A 19,546-nucleotide genomic window follows, 5' to 3' on the forward strand; every position below is an offset into this window, starting at 1 on the left:
TTTCACAATAAATAATAATAATATCTTGTAAAAATTTGAAACATCCTAATCTATACTTGGCAGTACGATATCGTCCGGACAGACCGGGAATCGGCTGGCCGTCCGAGTGAACTAGTAATTTTTTCATCCGAGGAAATCGAACCTGTTCATTTTTTTTTTCTGTTTTGCTTGTACGATTCATTCGCGTTCATATACGCCACTAAGTTAATATCCGATAGAACTATCGTAAACAGGTCGCTGCACTACCACCGAATTTTTCATCGCTCGTTCTGTGACAAAACTGAATTTTGGTCTTTTAAATTGAAATACCTAAATAAGAGGGGGCGAAATTTTCCTCCGCCCCGGGCGGCTGACACCCACGGTACGCCACTGGATTTCTTCCCTTCGTCCTATCGAACGTAAACTCGGCGCCCTTTGGAAGCCGCAGGAAAGCCGAGTGGCGCATCCCTATCATAATCCGTTCTCGGACTAAGTTGGCTTACGCGGTAATAATTGGGCGCAATATTGGAAATTTCTCTTTTATCGACAAGAAAAAAACTAGCGACGAGTTGCTTAACTTTTCCGGCTGATACAAGATTTTATTTAAAAATAACTTTTAAATTATTAATCGTATTAAGTAAGTAAAATCCGTTAGGAGAGTTCGTTATAAAAACGCTATATTTTTAATAATTACAAGATGGCAAGACTTAATTTATAGGGTAGGGAAGCGTTTTCATTATAAAAAAAAAAACCGTAAATGAGTACAATGGAGTGTGATTGGACTGGAAGACCCGCGGCCGCCTTCTCGACGTTAACCACCAAAATTTATTAGCTACCGTGCCGAATTTCGTTTCTTAATCTTTACCCACAACCCGAGATATTAAACGAAGTAGACGCCTTCACGCGCGAGTCCACGGAATTTTTGGGGGAGTCTGGAAACGCGGGGGTTGGCAAAACACTGGGATTGTGAAATTCGACACCGAACCACGAAAATTCTTCTCGGTTTAGCATTTAATTTGCCATCGAGTGAAAATTAAGTTTTAATCTGACCGAGACAAACTGACAAAGTCGACAAAAAGTGTATAAAAATGTAAGGATGAGAGGTAGGAAACGATGGCATTATATAATAAATGGAAATATACCCGAAATATAGTCGAGTTTTTAATTTTAAACTTTAATGTAAGTAGGTGACGTCCGCCGAGTGCAAACTTAACTATAACCGGTAAAATTTTCGTAAAGCCGACCCCTCTGCGGATACGACGCGCCATCTCCCGTATCTCCCTCGCCCTCTCCACCTCTAACTCCCAAAATTTAATAGCACCGATGCTCCTTATATACGAGTTATGGCGCCAGATTTTCTTTCTTAATCAATATAGACTTTTTTTGTAACAAAACCCGGTAACGGATGGCCCCGCAGTCGATTTAACGCACGGTAAACCTGAATTTTAATAAAATGGAAACCTGTCTAAGCGGGAAGAATTCTCGACGTTAGTGTGTGTGTGGGGGGGGGCACGATTTCGTTGGCTCCGTTTGAAGCTTAATAACATCGGTGCTTTTTCGTCGAAAATTTCTGAAATTTTTCGGGAAGGTTTGTTTATTAGGAGGACGGATGATATTAGCGGTTAAAGTTGGAGGGAATGGGGAGATAGAGGGATGGCGCGTCGTATCCGGAGTAAGGTCGGACTTAATGACGATTTTACCGGTTATTAGCATTTACGACTTTTTATAAAACCAGCCTCTACCTTTTTTGTCATTTTATAATAATTAAAAAATATAAAAAGTTTTTAAAATAAGGTATCGCTAGATGGCGCCACCGACATTTTAACGCGACCGAGAAAGTTAAGCTACCGGTTATATCGAGCGGAAGACCGCGGCACTTAATTAGCCGAGCTTACCACCCGACCTAACTTTAATTCATTTCTTTACCGGTTTCGTTAAGTTCGACGGATTAATTGGAATCGGGTGTGGGAGTATCGGCCCGTCTTCCGTCAAAACGGATAATCGTCGGACTCCGATCGATAAGTCCGTTAGAAGTCGACGCCCGCGGCCACTTCAGACGGAGGAGCGTCTCATTTCCATCGAACGGGGCGGAATTTACCATTATCTTCAATTCGTACGTCATCTTTAGTCCGCGCTCGGGGCTTTTCCACCTGACAAAATAACCCGGGTTTAGATTTTTCCGTGGCCAGATCGCGCCCTTCGCCTTATTACGTTTATTTTTATTACGTATTTCCGGAATCCGATGGTTCCCGGGCGTCTGCCCGGTCCGAAAACAAAAAACCGGGTATAAAAAACTGGAAACTCCGGGGAAGAGGAGAAGGAGTCGGACCCCCTCTCCGGGTGGGGGGAAGAAGAGGAATTACATCCGATGCGGTCCGGCCAAACTTTTCCTCTTCGGACGACGTTCTTGCGGGGTTTCCCCGGCCCCGGGCGGCGGGCGACCGAGTCTTCCCGGAATCCGCCGGCCCGAGAAGGTGGGGACGGAGGGAGAGAGGCGATAAATAACGCCGAAGCGACGATGGACGCCCGATGGCAGTCGTGGCCGAGTGGTTAAGGCGTTGGACTCGAAATCCAATGGGGTATCCCCGCACAGGTTCGAATCCTGTCGGCTGCGGTATTTTTTTTTCTCTTTCTTTTTTTTCGGTCTCCTTCCCCGCCGCCCGCCCGTGGGAAATATTTCGCCTCGACCCCTTCCGCCCTTTTTTCTTTCCTCTTAAAAGGCGGCGTGGCCCGATCGGCCCGTAGATGGCGCCACCGACGGCGGAGAATCCGCGGGTGGCCCGAGGGAGGAAATCGCGCCGGACGGGGAACGAAGATTTTATCGATTCTTCGACCGGAAGACGAACGAGGCGGGGTTAAAGTCGAGCGGAAGCGACGCCATCGTTTCCTCCGGGGTGGCACCGGCGGAGAAAAGCGTGGATGGCGCGCGAGGCGTTTTAATTTTGTAAATATAAAAAACCATTCAGAACTATTTAAAATTTTACACATTTTTCTGCTCGGAAATAAATATAGAAAAAGGCCTTTTAAAAATTACGTAGAAGGCCGTTAGATATATATTTATAGCTAAGATCGACGGGGATGGCGGGTCAGAAAGGTTGGGAATTCCCGTGTTTGGTATATCGTGTACGGTGTACGTAATTATTCTATAAAAAATTGGTTTAGCCTAGTAAGAAATTGCGTTACTTAAAACGGGCAAGAAATAAGAAGGGGCGCCAAAACAAAAAAATATTTATCGAAAGTTTGATCGGATGCGATTCCCCCGGTCGAAAGAAAAAAATGATAACGAACAACCTTGGTCGTAAGTCGACTCGTACCCAATCGTAAATGGCCGGGGCGGAATTTACTTAAATGGCCCGGAAAGTAAGCTGTTCCGGGAAATTGCAATTTCTTAGGAATTTTCAATATTTATCCGCGTATGTCTGGCTTCTGTCGGTCGACTTCTCTTTTCGCCAGCTTTTTCCAGTTGTTCGCAAATATAATAGATCTTTCGTTAGTTGCCCGCGGCCTTTTCCCGTCTCTTCGCTTGGTCCGTTTACGAAGCGTCGGCAAATTTCCATCGATCGCGGGTGGAATGCGAATGGCACAGACGGGGTACTCGGCCGTTGGGAATCGCTGTACTTCGTGCCCGAATCTCTCTCCCCTCGTCTTAAAATATGCCGTTTTTCTCGGACGGGCTCTCCCCCCGAATTACGTCCGGCCACGAAACGAGTAGGCCCGGCGACGTTAGCAAAATATTCTTTACCCATTGAAAAATTTGCTGGCCCGGGCTACCGTATCCGGCTTTCCCCTGGCCAGGCGGAGCCCCGCCACCCCCGCAAAAAGCCGTGGTGGTGGCAAACATTTTGCGGGGTGGCCCGACCGGCGGAATACGCGGACGGCGGTGTTAACCGATATTTTGTATGCCGAAGGTCACCCGTTTGATTACGCGCTTTTAAGATTTACCGCTTCTTCTAGGCAAAAAATTCTTTTACCGGCGGACGAGGAGCTTAAAATTCGACGGAATCCAGCTTAATTCTTCTATTAACTTTCGGTGGGAAATTTTTCCCGACTTTAAAATGCGGTAGAAAATTAACCGATTAGTTAAGGTGGAAATGGCCGGATCCCCGTCTACTTGGCCCCGGACGTAATAACGGGGTTCGATCGTCGACCGATCCGTTAAAATAGGTTGGCGTTATCCCGGGCATAGAACCGGGAGTGGAAAAGTTGACCTAAACGCCAGGCCGGACAAGGAGGTCGCCACGGGCCACCGGTAATTTTTTTCCCACCGTCCGTCGCCACCCGCGCGCAAAAAGCTCCGTATTTTGTACCGCCGGCGGGCCATTATACTTTCGAGGTGCAACGGCACTGCGGATAAAAATAAGTAGCCGTTTAATTAAGGGACGATCCGTCCTTAGCCCCGACGGCCGGATGACTCGACCCGATTTACCTTTCCTTTTATACTTAACTCCGGCCAAACTGAGCGTAGCCCTATTAACTCGCGCTTAAATCCGTTAATTCTCTTCGAAATTAGCGCGTCTTCTCCCGCCAATTTCTACGAAACGCGACTCGTTACGGGAGGATCCCGGCTTTTCTGCCCCGGTGGGGTGGATCTCGGGGGCCGTCGACGGGTCGATCCCCTTAGGCCGCCTAGTAGAGCGCGAAGAAGGGGGAGCCGGTCCGAGACGTCCCCGGCCGACGGAGAAACGGGGTCGGCGCTTCTTCACGCTCTCCTAGTTTCGCCTCCCTTATAAGAAAGGCCCGCCGCTCCGTGGCCCGTCTTCCCGCCTCGACCGACATGCACGTTCTCGTCCGGGTAAGGCTTTCTTCTTTCTTTTTTCTCTGCCGCCTCTTAAATCGCTCCTTTCGCCCTTTTCAGGCCCTCGTCTTCTTCTGTCTGGCGGCCGCCGTTCTGACCCGACCGGAAGCGGTCGACCGTCGACCTTCGGAGGTTCTTCCGTTTTTTCCTCCGCCCGGAGAGGCGGCCATCCGCGTCAAGAGGAGCGGAGGCGGAGTGCTGGGGCCCGTCTACACTTACGTCAAGACCGACCACCACGGCCACTTCAAGTGGGGGGTCAAGCACGTGGTGGGAAAGAAGTATGCCGGACACCGGGGCGGCCACGGGCGCCGCTGATCGGCGGCCTTGGAAATTCGTTTATCAATAAAACCTACGAAAATAGTCTCCGTCTCTTAATGACGCGCGCCTGGCCGCGAAACCGGTAACGCGCCGTCGACCTCGGTTTCTCTACGGAAAATGGGTGGCGCACCCGAGTCGCGCCGCCCGGCCGCGGCCGACGTTACGTAAGTCGGCGAGAGAAGAGAAAGGGAAGAGTCGGAAGCGGAGTTTCTAAGTTCTTTATTGGACGGAAAAGGAGGCGAGGAAAGAGAAAAAACCAAATTCACACGTAGGATCTTCGTCTGTGGTCAATAAATAGACAATACTATTTACAGAGGAAAGGAGAGGGAGAAAGAGGGTGACGGACCGGAGGGGCGCGGAGATCAGTAGTAGGCTTTGGCCGGTCCGTATCCAGCGTGTATGGAATTGTGCACTGCGGGAGCCTGGTAGTAGGAGGCGTAACTGGGGCCCAAGTGTCCGGCCTGGGCGGAGTGGGCGGAGTGGGTGACGGCTCCGTAGTTTCCGTAGGGATCGTGCGACGCCTGCCGAGAGTACAGGGTCTGGTCGGATCCGGCCAGTCCCAGGTGAGCGTTGTATCCGCCGTCGTTCCTGTAGCCCTGCTGCAGGGTCTGGCCGAATCCGTGGGCGTCGTAGGCACCTTGGGCGGAATGTCCGACGGCGCTGACGGCGCCGTAGCCCGGACCCTGGAAGCCGTTGGCGTTTTGGACCGAGGCGTGTCCGAAGGTGCCGTATCCGGCCAGGGAGGCGTGGGAGTTGTCGGCGGCGTGGGTCCCGAAGGCCACCCCTCCGGGCAGGGCCTGGGCCTGGGCCGCCCGGACGGAGTGGGCGGCCGAGTTACCGAAGGGAGAGATGGCCGCCCTGGAAGCGGTATCGGCCACCGCCGAGTGGCCGGGGGCTATCTGGGCGTTGTGCGTGTTCTGGGCGAAAGAGGCCTGTCCCAAGAGAGGATTGAGCTGTCCGGCGGCGGCGTTGGTGTGGACGGCGGCCCGTCCCAGGTAGGGATTGATGTGGAAGGAGTGTTCCTTGTGTTTCAGCGCCGTCGCCCCGGAGAAGGGGTCGGTGTGGGCGGCCCGAGCCTGGTGGGTGATGGTGTGTCCTCCCAGGCCGTCCTTGGCCACCGCCGTCTGCTGCTGGACGTTGGAGGTGGGGGAGGCCCCGTTGGTCACGCTGTAGGAGAATCCGTTCTTCTGCTGGTCGAAGTTGACTTTGACCGATCCGTCGGGACCCACTCTCTGGCTGTAGGAAGGGGCCAGGACGCCCAATCCGATGGAGAAGCTGTCGTCTCCGGCCCTGGCGGCGGCCAGGAAGCTCAACAGTATCTAAAAAAGACGAGAATCCTTGGAGCCAACGGCGTAAACAAAGAAAAAGCCAGGTCGAAGGACGGTACTTACCAGGAATCGCATGGTCGAGAGAGCGGAGACGGAGGTTCGGAAACGATATTTCCAAAATGTGGCGGAGGGGGTCTAAACGCTCTTATATACGACGACCACCCGTCCGGGTGGGGCGGCCACTCGACCTTGCGGTCTAATCCCGTACGGTCCCGCAGATCTTGACCCAGTTCTGGCTTTGGAAAAGCGAGTTATCTACCTTCCCCCGCCGGACATTACCCACTCCGGTTCCGTATGGTTATTCTCGAGGTCGAACCTCCATATTCGACGCCGACCTCCCCGTCCGCGGACGGGCAAACTTCCGTTTCTTCCTCTCGGACGTCGGATGCCCTCCAAATACGGAAATTGGTTTTGTGTTCGGAGAAGTTTGCGGCTTCGACCGGGGGCAAGAAAACGGCGCGCGGAAATTGCGTGGTCACGCCGACGGCCGCGACGCTTCTCACGCTCGAAATAATTCGTCGGGCGGCATCGAAGCCGGTCGAGGTCGACTCGTTTTAACGCCGTTTCCGGTAGTTACGTTCGAACGCCGTTTCGGAGAAAAATAGAGGGAAGGCCTTTTCTCCGTCGGGTTATAAATACACGAGTGGCGGGCCGAGAGGGGCCCGAAGGGAAGATCCGCCGGGCCAAAGCCACGGAGAGTTTTTAATGAAAAGACAAGGAATGCCAAAGGGAATTTAAGGAAGACGTCGGGAAGCGTCCAACGTCCTTTACTTTTTAGGGAAAAAACTGGGAGTGGACCGGAGCGCCAAACGTGTTTGTTTAGAAAGGAAAGGAAAGTCGCCTTCGTCCTCGAAAATCCCGACGGCCTCCGGACGAACAATACCGTGGCGAGAATCGAGTATTATTTCCGGTATTGTTTTAAAGGCGTCCCCCGACGGCGGTTGGGCGTCCGCTTATCCCGCGTTAATTACTTTCCCGGCGTCGGACCCATATTTTCCACTTTCCCCTTTAATAAAAATTCGAGCGGAGTCTTCCACCCCGACGTTAAGATTGGGCCAGGCGGAGGGAAAGGATATCCGGACGGACCCCGGGATATTCGGCCACCCCCCGGCTGGGGGGCCGTCCGTAAGTCGCCTCCGCATCTTTCCGGAAATTTTTACTCTCCCGGTCCCGGTACGGAGGCGGGAGAAAACTCAAACCCTTTTATAACCTTTACGTCTTTACCGACGACGGATACCGCGAATACAGCGGAAGAGACGAAAAGTTCCGAATACGTATAATAAAATGCGTAAACTGTATAAAATGTAACGAAATAAAACGGAGGCCCGGGTCATCCCGCGCGCTTCCGTTACGGGGGAAAGGGCGGAGAAAACGAGTGACGACGGGACTAAAATCGGGCGGATAATTCCGGGACCGAAGCGCCTCCGCCGCCGCCATTGGCCGAAACGCTCCTCCGTTCAGCGCCGGAGCCGGAAGGAGGGAGAGAGTGGCCGAATAAAGAGGCGCGGATTTTTTCGGGAGAAATCTTGGTTCTTCCTTCTTTTAAGACAAAACTGGTTTAAGTAACTTACCGACTTTGCGCCGGAAGACCCGGCGGGTGACGACGGCGGATAGGGGATGCCATTTATATTTGTAGGGAAACCCCGTTTAAGAGCCGAGCGCTTTATTTTCCACGGCCCAAAGCCACCGATTTATTTCGAGACCGCCAATCGACCCGGGCAAGTTTTTAATTTTACTTTCCGCCCCGCGGTCCGGACGATTTATTAGGGATTCCGGTCTCTTCTTTCGCCGACGAAATTCGTCTCTGGTACGCGGCGGCGATTCCGGTCGTCGGTAGCCATCGCCTCTCCGTCACCATTCTATGGGGTTGGGGTTATTCGCGCGCGTAGCGCGTCATAGAGTTTTAACCACGGATCGGGTGCGGCGGATTTACGTAGGATACCGATGTAATTAGATGGTCGGAGTTGTGGTGGTGTAGCCGGAGTTTGCTGCGGAGTTTGCTCGGTTATCGCTTAGCGGTCGGATCGTTTCCGGTTCCCCGAATAGCTCTTCCGGGAAGAATTTTATCAAAATCCCTTTTTTGGCGCGGCTTCCTAGGGCCTATAATTCGGCGTGGCCAGTCGACGCTTCCAGGTCCGACTTAATACGTTCTTATCTATCGAGTATACGCATCCCGTTACGCGCTCTTCCGGGGGAGTTCTCCGGCTGGCCCCCGATATCTAGTCCGTCTGGTACGTAGCGCAGTCCCGTCCGTCGTCTTCCCTTCGGATATCTAAGTGCGCCTTTTAACGCGGTGGGGCGAATAATTCTCCAGTCTTTGATATATTTGGAGAGTAGGGTTAGCGCGCGCGCTATATCGGATGTGGCGCCCGTTGCCGGGAACGTCGACCAGCCTAGCGTTTGTTGGTATAACTTCTCGTCGCGCGGTTTCGAGTGGATTTCTCTAGTTTAACGTCGGGGTGGAGCGGAGTTCTTCTCGGCATCGCGTGCTTCTCTAATACGCGCTTAACGTATTTTTGTTGTTCGATTACTACGTTTCCTTTTCCTTTTATTAATTCCGCGCCTAAAATACTCTCGGTGTTTGCACTTTCTTCGACCTCGAATTTTCTTGGCAGTTTTTCTAGTAGTTCCTCTAAGACCTTCCCGTCGGTAGCCGGCGTCTGGCCAGTCTAAAAGTTTGACGAGTAGAAATTCGGCTTAAACTTCTTCATTTTTTTCAGTTTGGGGTTGAAATTATGACGTATTTTATTAAAATAATGATTATTTAAGCATTTGAGAATAATATTGTAAAGAAACGGGCGATTTTGATTTAGAAATTATCTAATTATTCAATTTTTTGCCAGTGATGTCTAGTACCTATAGAATTTACATATACAGTAGAGCGTCGTTTATCCGAATCAATTGGGGACTGGGGTGGTTCGGATAACTTGTTTTTCGGATAACCAATTATGTACGGAAAAATATATTAATTTATCCCGTGTTGAAATTTTTCTCCGTTGCGTGTCGCTTCGCGTTGAATTTTCGTCGATGTTAAGCCTAACGAAGACTATTGTATCGTTAAAAATTATTTTTTTATTTTGTACGAACAAAATAAATATATTGAAAAATATAAAAACAATAAAAATTATACTTTAGAAGTTAATTTAGTATCGAAAACGTAAAATATTTGAGTAGCCCAAGACATAGCCAAAGATTAGAGCGCCACAGCACTGGCGAAAATTTAAATTTATCGACTGGAATTCCTTCGGATAAACGACGCTCTACTGTATTTGTCTTCGTAATAGCTTATCGTAATTCTGTAACAGTAGGTTTGTTCTTTCGCGGCATCGGCGTAATACGTTTGTAAATTTTCCAAAAATAATTTCCCCAGCCGCTTTGGGATTTACGTAAGCCATTGCTTCCCCGGACAAAGGTATGCGGTGAGAAATATCGTACGGGAGGAGAAGCCACGCTAATTAAAGTCGAAAGTAATTATTTAGCGTTATTAAACATCCTATAAATACTTTAAAATAGTTTCATTTGTTTATTTACCTTCGCCGGTAACATTCCCGCTCGTTAAACGTTTCGGCCATTTTTCGACAATATCCCGCGACGTGTTTTACTCGGAGTTCAAACGTCAAACGCGTACTTCCGCTTGCCGCACGAGTTTAACGTTCGAACTCTCTAGTTATAGTCTAGTTCTTTCCTAGGATAACCTTCCTAGTACCCGGTTTATAGATGTACGGTACACACTTGTCAGATTGGATGTGTTAAGTGTTTGTTATCAGATCCCACCGCTCTGCTTTAATCCGTATACGGCTTGATTCGATTTGCGTACTTGCTTTTGGGTTGTTCCATATACGGGTATACCTCGACTTACGTCTTCCCGATTATACGTCGTTTGTCAAAAAAGTATATGGAAAAATAAAAATCGAGTTTAAGTCATTTTATTCGACTTTACGTCCGTCCGCCACAAATATTGAAGTCGTAGTATCGCTAGAAAAGTGTTTAAAGCATATAAATCGTATTAAAATATATACATTTACAAGTATGTACTGTATTTACAGTACACGCATTCGTAAATTTAGATTACTTTTTCTGTACTATATTAAAAACTAAAATTTATTTGTTTGTAAGCTTAAAAAAGATCCTTATTAACCATATACAGTAGATCCCCCTATAAGACGGTAGATACGTTCCGTTCTTTATGAATCAATTTTGTAGGAATCATAGTTTACGGACTACGGCTGTTTGAAAGGTTTTCTTTCATAAAATTAATCGATTCTAGACTAATTCGATTCAACATTTCCAAAATACGTATATTTTTTTAAAAATAATCCGTATAAACTACGCTATAAACAAAAAATTGTAGGATTACTTACCGAGTGTGTACCCTTTGACTACGCTCGTTGCTAAAGCTTGGTTTCGTCGCGGAACAGCGCATCAAATTGCTGCCGCGATTTCTGATATTATTTTTCTGCGAAAACTTCGTTGACCTTTGGAGACATCATTAATATAAATAATTTTTATGGCCGTTAAATAAGAAATGTTTCTTTCACAAGAAATGTATAAAATTACAGTACTAAACAGACGATAGGTCGCCTACCTCGCCGTAGCGTGACGNTGTCAGCTTATAATAATTAAAAAATATAAAAAGTTTTTAAAATAAGGTATCGCTAGATGGCGCCACCGACATTTTAACGCGACCGAGAAAGTTAAGCTACCGGTTATATCGAGCGGAAGACCGCGGCACTTAATTAGCCGAGCTTACCACCCGACCTAACTTTAATTCATTTCTTTACCGGTTTCGTTAAGTTCGACGGATTAATTGGAATCGGGTGTGGGAGTATCGGCCCGTCTTCCGTCAAAACGGATAATCGTCGGACTCCGATCGATAAGTCCGTTAGAAGTCAACGCCCGCGGCCACTTCAGACGGAGGAGCGTCTCATTTCCATCGAACGGGGCGGAATTTACCATTATCTTCAATTCGTACGTCATCTTTAGTCCGCGCTCGGGGCTTTTCCACCTGACAAAATAACCCGGGTTTAGATTTTTCCGTGGCCAGATCGCGCCCTTCGCCTTATTACGTTTATTTTTATTACGTATTTCCGGAATCCGATGGTTCCCGGGCGTCTGCCCGGTCCGAAAACAAAAAACCGGGTATAAAAAACTGGAAACTCCGGGGAAGAGGAGAAGGAGTCGGACCCCCTCTCCGGGTGGGGGGAAGAAGAGGAATTACTTCCGATGCGGTCCGGCCAAACTTTTCCTCTTCGGACGACGTTCTTGCGGGGTTTCCCCGGCCCCGGGCGGCGGGCGACCGAGTCTTCCCGGAATCCGCCGGCCCGAGAAGGTGGGGACGGAGGGAGAGAGGCGATAAATAACGCCGAAGCGACGATGGACGCCCGATGGCAGTCGTGGCCGAGTGGTTAAGGCGTTGGACTCGAAATCCAATGGGGTATCCCCGCACAGGTTCGAATCCTGTCGGCTGCGGTATTTTTTTTTCTCTTTCTTTTTTTTCGGTCTCCTTCCCCGCCGCCCGCCCGTGGGAAATATTTCGCCTCGACCCCTTCCGCCCTTTTTTCTTTCCTCTTAAAAGGCGGCGTGGCCCGATCGGCCCGTAGATGGCGCCACCGACGGCGGAGAATCCGCGGGTGGCCCGAGGGAGGAAATCGCGCCGGACGGGGAACGAAGATTTTATCGATTCTTCGACCGGAAGACGAACGAGGCGGGGTTAAAGTCGAGCGGAAGCGACGCCATCGTTTCCTCCGGGGTGGCACCGGCGGAGAAAAGCGTGGATGGCGCGCGAGGCGTTTTAATTTTGTAAATATAAAAAACCATTCAGAACTATTTAAAATTTTACACATTTTTCTGCTCGGAAATAAATATAGAAAAAGGCCTTTTAAAAATTACGTAGAAGGCCGTTAGATATATATTTATAGCTAAGATCGACGGGGATGGCGGGTCAGAAAGGTTGGGAATTCCCGTGTTTGGTATATCGTGTACGGTGTACGTAATTATTCTATAAAAAATTGGTTTAGCCTAGTAAGAAATTGCGTTACTTAAAACGGGCAAGAAATAAGAAGGGGCGCCAAAACAAAAAAATATTTATCGAAAGTTTGATCGGATGCGATTCCCCCGGTCGAAAGAAAAAAATGATAACGAACAACCTTGGTCGTAAGTCGACTCGTACCCAATCGTAAATGGCCGGGGCGGAATTTACTTAAATGGCCCGGAAAGTAAGCTGTTCCGGGAAATTGCAATTTCTTAGGAATTTTCAATATTTATCCGCGTATGTCTGGCTTCTGTCGGTCGACTTCTCTTTTCGCCAGCTTTTTCCAGTTGTTCGCAAATATAATAGATCTTTCGTTAGTTGCCCGCGGCCTTTTCCCGTCTCTTCGCTTGGTCCGTTTACGAAGCGTCGGCAAATTTCCATCGATCGCGGGTGGAATGCGAATGGCACAGACGGGGTACTCGGCCGTTGGGAATCGCTGTACTTCGTGCCCGAATCTCTCTCCCCTCGTCTTAAAATATGCCGTTTTTCTCGGACGGGCTCTCCCCCCGAATTACGTCCGGCCACGAAACGAGTAGGCCCGGCGACGTTAGCAAAATATTCTTTACCCATTGAAAAATTTGCTGGCCCGGGCTACCGTATCCGGCTTTCCCCTGGCCAGGCGGAGCCCCGCCACCCCCGCAAAAAGCCGTGGTGGTGGCAAACATTTTGCGGGGTGGCCCGACCGGCGGAATACGCGGACGGCGGTGTTAACCGATATTTTGTATGCCGAAGGTCACCCGTTTGATTACGCGCGTTTAAGATTTACCGCTTCTTCTAGGCAAAAAATTCTTTTACCGGCGGACGAGGAGCTTAAAATTCGACGGAATCCAGCTTAATTCTTCTATTAACTTTCGGTGGGAAATTTTTCCCGACTTTAAAATGCGGTAGAAAATTAACCGATTAGTTAAGGTGGAAATGGCCGGATCCCCGTCTACTTGGCCCCGGACGTAATAACGGGGTTCGATCGTCGACCGATCCGTTAAAATAGGTTGGCGTTATCCCGGGCATAGAACCGGGAGTGGAAAAGTTGACCTAAACGCCAGGCCGGACAAGGAGGTCGCCACGGGCCACCGGTAATTTTTTTCCCACCGTCCGTCGCCACCCGCGCGCAAAAAGCTCCGTATTTTGTACCGCCGGCGGGCCATTATACTTTCGAGGTGCAACGGCACTGCGGATAAAAATAAGTAGCCGTTTAATTAAGGGACGATCCGTCCTTAGCCCCGACGGCCGGATGACTCGACCCGATTTACCTTTCCTTTTATACTTAACTCCGGCCAAACTGAGCGTAGCCCTATTAACTCGCGCTTAAATCCGTTAATTCTCTTCGAAATTAGCGCGTCTTCTCCCGCCAATTTCTACGAAACGCGACTCGTTACGGGAGGATCCCGGCTTTTCTGCCCCGGTGGGGTGGGTCTCGGGGGCCGTCGACGGGTCGATCCCCTTAGGCCGCCTAGTAGAGCGCGAAGAAGGGGGAGCCGGTCCGAGACGTCCCCGGCCGACGGAGAAACGGGGTCGGCGCTTCTTCACGCTCTCCTAGTTTCGCCTCCCTTATAAGAAAGGCCCGCCGCTCCGTGGCCCGTCTTCCCGCCTCGACCGACATGCACGTTCTCGTCCGGGTAAGGCTTTCTTCTTTCTTTTTTCTCTGCCGCCTCTTAAATCGCTCCTTTCGCCCTTTTCAGGCCCTCGTCTTCTTCTGTCTGGCGGCCGCCGTTCTGACCCGACCGGAAGCGGTCGACCGTCGACCTTCGGAGGTTCTTCCGTTTTTTCCTCCGCCCGGAGAGGCGGCCATCCGCGTCAAGAGGAGCGGAGGCGGAGTGCTGGGGCCCGTCTACACTTACGTCAAGACCGACCACCACGGCCACTTCAAGTGGGGGGTCAAGCACGTGGTGGGAAAGAAGTACGCCGGACACCGGGGCGGCCACGGGCGCCGCTGATCGGCGGCCTTGGAAATTCGTTTATCAATAAAACCTACGAAAATAGTCTCCGTCTCTTAATGACGCGCGCCTGGCCGCGAAACCGGTAACGCGCCGTCGACCTCGGTTTCTCTACGGAAAATGGGTGGCGCACCCGAGTCGCGCCGCCCGGCCGCGGCCGACGTTACGTAAGTCGGCGAGAGAAGAGAAAGGGAAGAGTCGGAAGCGGAGTTTCTAAGTTCTTTATTGGACGGAAAAGGAGGCGAGGAAAGAGAAAAAACCAAATTCACACGTAGGATCTTCGTCTGTGGTCAATAAATAGACAATACTATTTACAGAGGAAAGGAGAGGGAGAAAGAGGGAGACGGACCGGAGGGGCGCGGAGATCAGTAGTAGGCTTTGGCCGGTCCGTATCCAGCGTGTATGGAATTGTGCACTGCGGGAGCCTGGTAGTAGGAGGCGTAACTGGGGCCCAAGTGTCCGGCCTGGGCGGAGTGGGCGGAGTGGGTGACGGCTCCGTAGTTTCCGTAGGGATCGTGCGACGCCTGCCGAGAGTACAGGGTCTGGTCGGATCCGGCCAGTCCCAGGTGAGCGTTGTATCCGCCGTCGTTCCTGTAGCCCTGCTGCAGGGTCTGGCCGAATCCGTGGGCGTCGTAGGCACCTTGGGCGGAATGTCCGACGGCGCTGACGGCGCCGTAGCCCGGACCCTGGAAGCCGTTGGCGTTTTGGACCGAGGCGTGTCCGAAGGTGCCGTATCCGGCCAGGGAGGCGTGGGAGTTGTCGGCGGCGTGGGTCCCGAAGGCCACCCCTCCGGGCAGGGCCTGGGCCTGGGCCGCCCGGACGGAGTGGGCGGCCGAGTTACCGAAGGGAGAGATGGCCGCCCTGGAAGCGGTATCGGCCACCGCCGAGTGGCCGGGGGCTATCTGGGCGTTGTGCGTGTTCTGGGCGAAAGAGGCCTGTCCCAAGAGAGGATTGAGCTGTCCGGCGGCGGCGTTGGTGTGGACGGCGGCCCGTCCCAGGTAGGGATTGATGTGGAAGGAGTGTTCCTTGTGTTTCAGCGCCGTCGCCCCGGAGAAGGGGTCGGTGTGGGCGGCCCGAGCCTGGTGGGTGATGGTGTGTCCTCCCAGGCCGTCCTTGGCCACCGCCGTCTGCTGCTGGACGTTGGAGGTGGGGGAGGCCCCGTTGGTCACGCTGTAGGAGAATCCGTTCTTCTGCTGGTCGAAGTTGACTTTGACCGATCCGTCGGGACCCACTCTCTGGCTGTAGGAAGGGGCCAGGACGCCCAATCCGATGGAGAAGCTGTCGTCTCCGGCCCTGGCGGCGGCCAGGAAGCTCAACAGTATCTAAAAAAGACGAGAATCCTTGGAGCCAACGGCGTAAACAAAGAAAAAGCCAGGTCGAAGGACGGTACTTACCAGGAATCGCATGGTCGAGAGAGCGGAGACGGAGGTTCGGAAACGATATTTCCAAAATGTGGCGGAGGGGGTCTAAACGCTCTTATATACGACGACCACCCGTCCGGGTGGGGCGGCCACTCGACCTTGCGGTCTAATCCCGTACGGTCCCGCAGATCTTGACCCAGTTCTGGCTTTGGAAAAGCGAGTTATCTACCTTCCCCCGCCGGACATTACCCACTCCGGTTCCGTATGGTTATTCTCGAGGTCGAACCTCCATATTCGACGCCGACCTCCCCGTCCGCGGACGGGCAAACTTCCGTTTCTTCCTCTCGGACGTCGGATGCCCTCCAAATACGGAAATTGGTTTTGTGTTCGGAGAAGTTTGCGGCTTCGACCGGGGGCAAGAAAACGGCGCGCGGAAATTGCGTGGTCACGCCGACGGCCGCGACGCTTCTCACGCTCGAAATAATTCGTCGGGCGGCATCGAACCCGGTCGAGGTCGACTCGTTTTAACGCCGTTTCCGGTAGTTACGTTCGAACGCCGTTTCGGAGAAAAATAGAGGGAAGGCCTTTTCTCCGTCGGGTTATAAATACACGAGTGGCGGGCCGAGAGGGGCCCGAAGGGAAGATCCGCCGGGCCAAAGCCACGGAGAGTTTTTAATGAAAAGACAAGGAATGCCAAAGGGAATTTAAGGAAGACGTCGGGAAGCGTCCAACGTCCTTTACTTTTTAGGGAAAAAACTGGGAGTGGACCGGAGCGCCAAACGTGTTTGTTTAGAAAGGAAAGGAAAGTCGCCTTCGTCCTCGAAAATCCCGACGGCCTCCGGACGAACAATACCGTGGCGAGAATCGAGTATTATTTCCGGTATTGTTTTAAAGGCGTCCCCCGACGGCGGTTGGGCGTCCGCTTATCCCGCGTTAATTACTTTCCCGGCGTCGGACCCATATTTTCCACTTTCCCCTTTAATAAAAATTCGAGCGGAGTCTTCCACCCCGACGTTAAGATTGGGCCAGGCGGAGGGAAAGGATATCCGGACGGACCCCGGGATATTCGGCCACCCCCCGGCTGGGGGGCCGTCCGTAAGTCGCCTCCGCATCTTTCCGGAAATTTTTACTCTCCCGGTCCCGGTACGGAGGCGGGAGAAAACTCAAACCCTTTTATAACCTTTACGTCTTTACCGACGACGGATACCGCGAATACAGCGGAAGAGACGAAAAGTTCCGAATACGTATAATAAAATGCGTAAACTGTATAAAATGTAACGAAATAAAACGGAGGCCCGGGTCATCCCGCGCGCTTCCGTTACGGGGGAAAGGGCGGAGAAAACGAGTGACGACGGGACTAAAATCGGGCGGATAATTCCGGGACCGAAGCGCCTCCGCCGCCGCCATTGGCCGAAACGCTCCTCCGTTCAGCGCCGGAGCCGGAAGGAGGGAGAGAGTGGCCGAATAAAGAGGCGCGGATTTTTTCGGGAGAAATCTTGGTTCTTCCTTCTTTTAAGACAAAACTGGTTTAAGTAACTTACCGACTTTGCGCCGGAAGACCCGGCGGGTGACGACGGCGGATAGGGGATGCCATTTATATTTGTAGGGAAACCCCGTTTAAGAGCCGAGCGCTTTATTTTCCACGGCCCAAAGCCACCGATTTATTTCGAGACCGCCAATCGACCCGGGCAAGTTTTTAATTTTACTTTCCGCCCCGCGGTCCGGACGATTTATTAGGGATTCCGGTCTCTTCTTTCGCCGACGAAATTCGTCTCTGGTACGCGGCGGCGATTCCGGTCGTCGGTAGCCATCGCCTCTCCGTCACCATTCTATGGGGTTGGGGTTATTCGCGCGCGTAGCGCGTCATAGAGTTTTAACCACGGATCGGGTGCGGCGGATTGACGTAGGCAAAAAGTTCGGTGGGTTTAATGGTTTGGCCAATGCCTCCGAGTCGAAACGTTCCTCCTTCTATCCGTCGGTTTACGTAGGATACCGATGTAATTAGATGGTCGGAGTTGTGGTGGTGTAGCCGGAGTTTGCTGCGGAGTTTGCTCGGTTATCGCTTAGCGGTCGGATCGTTTCCGGTTCCCCGAATAGCTCTTCCGGGAAGAATTTTATCAAAATCCCTTTTTTGGCGCGGCTTCCTAGGGCCTATAATTCGGCGTGGCCAGTCGACGCTTCCAGGTCCGACTTAATACGTTCTTATCTATCGAGTATACGCATCCCGTTACGCGCTCTTCCGGGGGAGTTCTCCGGCTGGCCCCCGATATCTAGTCCGTCTGGTACGTAGCGCAGTCCCGTCCGTCGTCTTCCCTTCGGATATCTAAGTGCGCCTTTTAACGCGGTGGGGCGAATAATTCTCCAGTCTTTGATATATTTGGAGAGTAGGGTTAGCGCGCGCGCTATATCGGGTGTGGCGCCCGTTGCCGGGAACGTCGACCAGCCTAGCGTTTGTTGGTATAACTTCTCGTCGCGCGGTTTCGAGTGGATTTCTCTAGTTTAACGTCGGGGTGGAGCGGAGTTCTTCTCGGCATCGCGTGCTTCTCTAATACGCGCTTAACGTATTTTTGTTGTTCGATTACTACGTTTCCTTTTCCTTTTATTAATTCCGCGCCTAAAATACTCTCGGTGTTTGCACTTTCTTCGACCTCGAATTTTCTTGGCAGTTTTTCTAGTAGTTCCTCTAAGACCTTCCCGTCGGTAGCCGGCGTCTGGCCAGTCTAAAAGTTTGACGAGTAGAAATTCGGCTTAAACTTCTTCATTTTTTTCAGTTTGGGGTTAAAATTATGACGTATTTTATTAAAATAATGATTATTTAAGCATTTGAGAATAATATTGTAAAGAAACGGGCGATTTTGATTTAGAAATTATCTAATTATTCAATTTTTTGCCAGTGATGTCGAGTACCTATAGAATTTACATATACAGTAGAGCGTCGTTTATCCGAATCAATTGGGGACTGGGGTGGTTCGGATAACTTGTTTTTCGGATAACCAATTATGTACGGAAAAATATATTAATTTATCCCGTGTTGAAATTTTTCTCCGTTGCGTGTCGCTTCGCGTTGAATTTTCGTCGATGTTAAGCCTAACGAAGACTATTGTATCGTTAAAAATTATTTTTTTATTTTGTACGAACAAAATAAATATATTGAAAAATATAAAAACAATAAAAATTATACTTTAGAAGTTAATTTAGTATCGAAAACGTAAAATATTTGAGTAGCCCAAGACATAGCCAAAGATTGCAGCGCCACAGCACTGGCGAAAATTTAAATTTATCGACTGGAATTCCTTCGGATAAACGACGCTCTACTGTATTACACTTTATTAACTTTAATTCATTGTTAATTATCTCACCACAATTTTTATGATTTTTTAAAAAATATTTTGATGATATTGTTACTATTAATATTTAAAATTTAATTTTTAATAAAATATATATAGTTTTACATTGTTAAGAATCATTTTGGGTGAATACGACTTTTATCAATTACAAGATGTGGATAATCTTTTGGGTCCTCTTTACTTTATAACATACGTTTTCTTTGTGTTTTTTGTATTACTGGTAAGTACATATTAAACCGTACATTTTAATATAGTTTGTATAGTTTATTTTTTTATTATAAAATTTTACAATTTTAGAACATGTTTCTGGCAATTATCAATGATACTTATGCAAACGTAAAAGAAGAAATGAAATCTGAAAATACAGAATCTGGCATATTTTCATATTTAAAATTGGTAAATTAATTTTTAAATTCTTTTTATATTAAATGAAATATTTATAAATAAAATTAG

The 19,546-nt window shown here is 50.1% G+C and overlaps 2 protein-coding genes and 2 non-coding genes across 4 annotated transcripts; 2 read left to right on the forward strand and 2 right to left on the reverse strand.

Moving 5' to 3' along the window:
• The first annotated feature begins 2,511 nt into the window (after positions 1–2,511).
• Trnas-cga lies at positions 2,512–2,593 on the forward strand. The gene has a single exon. It is a non-coding gene; the product is annotated as a tRNA-Ser (tRNA).
• A 2,567-nt stretch (positions 2,594–5,160) lies between these two features.
• Positions 5,161–6,546, reverse strand: LOC111626912. The gene is made up of 2 exons (XM_023370440.1): positions 6,484–6,546; positions 5,161–6,411 (listed from the first exon to the last, which is right to left on the reverse strand). The coding sequence occupies exons 1-2, from the start codon at positions 6,493–6,495 to the stop codon at positions 5,455–5,457; spliced, it is 969 nt and encodes a 322-aa protein (XP_023226208.1). The 5' UTR covers positions 6,496–6,546; the 3' UTR covers positions 5,161–5,454.
• A 5,261-nt stretch (positions 6,547–11,807) lies between these two features.
• Trnas-cga lies at positions 11,808–11,889 on the forward strand. Its single transcript has one exon. It is a non-coding gene; the product is annotated as a tRNA-Ser (tRNA).
• A 2,455-nt stretch (positions 11,890–14,344) lies between these two features.
• Positions 14,345–15,891, reverse strand: LOC111626913. Its single transcript, XM_023370441.1, has 2 exons — positions 15,780–15,891; positions 14,345–15,707 (listed from the first exon to the last, which is right to left on the reverse strand). Exons 1-2 carry the CDS (start codon positions 15,789–15,791, stop codon positions 14,751–14,753), a joined length of 969 nt encoding a protein of 322 aa, XP_023226209.1. The 5' UTR covers positions 15,792–15,891; the 3' UTR covers positions 14,345–14,750.
• Between the last annotated feature and the right edge of the window lie 3,655 nt (positions 15,892–19,546).

This window comes from Centruroides sculpturatus, unplaced genomic scaffold, assembly GCF_000671375.1.
Source record: "Centruroides sculpturatus isolate CEXI.00-Female unplaced genomic scaffold, Cexi_2.0 scaffold328, whole genome shotgun sequence".
NCBI classification, from domain to species: Eukaryota; Metazoa; Arthropoda; class Arachnida; order Scorpiones; family Buthidae; genus Centruroides; species Centruroides sculpturatus.